Source organism: Nannobrachium achirus (assembly GCF_963921795.1).
Source record: "Nannobrachium achirus genome assembly, chromosome: 13".
NCBI lineage: Eukaryota > Metazoa > Chordata > Actinopteri > Myctophiformes > Myctophidae > Nannobrachium > Nannobrachium achirus.
In genome coordinates this window covers 33913970-33916469 of record NC_137833.1, presented here as the reverse complement: position 1 = coordinate 33916469, position 2500 = coordinate 33913970, and the positions used below count along the sequence as shown (strand labels likewise).

General features: G+C 43.4%; 1 protein-coding gene across 2 annotated transcripts in view; it reads right to left on the bottom strand.

The window, feature by feature from the left end:
- The window catches only part of akt3a (v-akt murine thymoma viral oncogene homolog 3a), a gene marked incomplete at its 3' end in the record, with an annotated part of 81578 nt that overhangs the window by 6321 nt on the left and 72757 nt on the right, over positions 1-2500 (bottom strand). For both annotated transcript variants that reach the window (XM_080741041.1, XM_080741042.1), the window contains exons 10-11: positions 1069-1283; positions 1-7 (exon numbers count right to left, since the gene is read on the bottom strand). The exon at positions 1-7 is cut by the window's left edge and continues 81 nt beyond it. In XM_080741041.1, coding sequence (XP_080597167.1) covers positions 1-7; positions 1069-1283 — 222 coding nt within the window. The remainder of the gene's footprint in view (positions 8-1068; positions 1284-2500) is intronic.

Here is a 2500-nt window from a genome sequence, read left to right as displayed (position 1 = left end):
ACCAAGCCTGGAGAGGAGAGGAGATTATGATTATATGGTATATGATTATGTGGTATTATGATTATACTAGGAGGAAGATCTTTTTCAAAAAAAGTGTACAGAAAGAGTTAAAATTGGGTTTTTATGTGGCCACACCCACCAGTTCATTAAGTATGCCTGGTTGTCATGGTGGGTGGTGACCCAGCTGAAGTTAGCCACACCCACAGTGTTGGGTGAATAGTAAAAGGGGAGGGGTTGATTCTATGATGTAATTTAATCTGTGTCTTTCAGCATTCAGGAAGTAACCAAAAATACACAGGGAAGACAAATCTGCACATTATAACCACACCTGATGGTCTATTAGAGTAATGTCAACTCCCTAGCATAGACTGTAAAAAAATATGGACGGTGTTAAGCCATTGGTTTCTATGCTGCGAAAATTACGTTTCTTTTGTCCCTTGTACGGGTGCCGCTATCATTGTAGAAATCAACGTTCATTGGTATAAATGGTACCATCTTGAAAGCTATTGGCTGCCAACGGTCACATGCAACTGCAGGGATACTTGGGAGAATGTGGTGCTTGCCAAATAAAGCACACGAAGAAGAACCATCACAAGCCTATGATCACAAGCCACTCCTACAGCATACCCTGCTTTAACATCAATTATAACATAAATTGGACCATATTTTCACAAAATGCATATCATGGTGATTGAAACAAGGCTTTAAACTAACAACAGGAACCATAAAGTACTTATGACAATGTTTATTAAGGTAAGAAAATCAAATGTAAAATTTTGGTGGAATAGAATGGAATCCTATGGAGAACATGTTGCTTCTGGTACCAGAACAGCGCAACTAGCGGACAATCATGGGAACTTTCAGTTCCGTGTTGCTTCATTTTAAATCCTGACACCTGCCCCCCTGCTCCATAGACATATACAAAACAGAAAAAGTACAAAACTATGGCACCACCTCTTTAGAAATGTAAGGGACAGCAACAATTGCACTTGTCCACACATGTCTCCTCTTGCAAACCAAAAACACTGACGTTGAGTCACATGATATGTCTGCTGCCAAACCACATACCGTTTGTTGGGGTCTTTGATGAGCAGGCCGAACAGCAGGGACTTGGCGTCGGAGGACAGCGTCCGGGGAAACTTGATGTCCTCCATGAGGATGAGCTCAAACAGCTTCTCGTGGTCCTGGTTGTAGAAGGGCAGACGGCCACACATCATCTCGTATGTGACCACACCCAGGCCCCACCAGTCTACTGCTCTGCCGTAGTCATTGTCCTCCAACACCTGAAAGTTGGACCCAGACACAGAGAGAGAGAGAGAGAGAGAGAGACATCAGAGACACATACTTCCCACAGATCATAACCACACAAGGAGAGTTTGAAAACATGTCCAATGATGAAAAACTGAAATGGAACACAACCACCTTAAAGACTACCGATCATGGTGTATACATCCTTGCACTGTCTACATCGAGTAATCTCCATTCATGAAAACTGTTCCACCCATTTAAATTGTACATATTTTATTTTGATTGTATTGTACTGTGTACACTTCTGCTTTGGCAATGTAAACGTATGTTTTCTCATGCCAATAAAGCCCTTTGAATTGAATTGAATTGAATTGAGAGAGAGAGGGGTGGAGGGGAGAGACAGACAGAGAGAGAGAGAGAGTGAGAGAGAGAGAGAGAGTGAGAGAGAGAGAGAGAGAGAGCATGTCTGCTTTGGTGGAACAGCGTAAATTGTACATTCCCTTCCCAACATTTGTCCCTTCTTGAAATGCTTTCTTTAAATGTTCATTTAAAATGTTCATTTAACTCCAACCTGTACACAGTCAGACTGAGGATCTTGTACCGTGTACACTACACTCGAAGAAACAGGCTGAGAGCAAGAAGAAACAAGAAAAAGTTTGAGCCCGCTTTGGGGACAGAGAGGGGTTACTAGTGTGAGATGAAAAGATAGTGGACTAATTGCAGCAGCAGTCGCACCGATGAGGGGGGCCGCGGTGGATGCTGTGGTGCCAGATGTACGCCCAGTTATCAGCGAGCTTTACTGCTTGGCAAGAATCTCTCGCTCTCATTCTGTGTGCACACACACACACACACACACACACACACACACACACACACACACACACACACACACACAGGGGCGTCACAAGGGGGGCGGGGGGGGGGAGTGGGACTGAGCTCCTCCAAGGTGGAGGGGCCTTAATTATTTTATACTTTAGCTATTGAAAAATAGCAGATCTACAAGCTCACAGCATGGCACTGAGTGCTGTGCTGTGAGCTTGTAGATCTGCTATTTTATACCTCATTTTATACCTACACTAGAAGGATTTGAAATATTCAAAGACTTTTCAAAGAATTTTCACGATATTTTTCAATAGTTAAAGCACAAAATAACGCGTAATAATGCGTCCCCAGTCTAAATGGGTTAAACCCCCTCCCCCCATGAAGAACATTTATGGGGGGCCCGAAGTAAATCCTTGTACCCAGGGCCCAG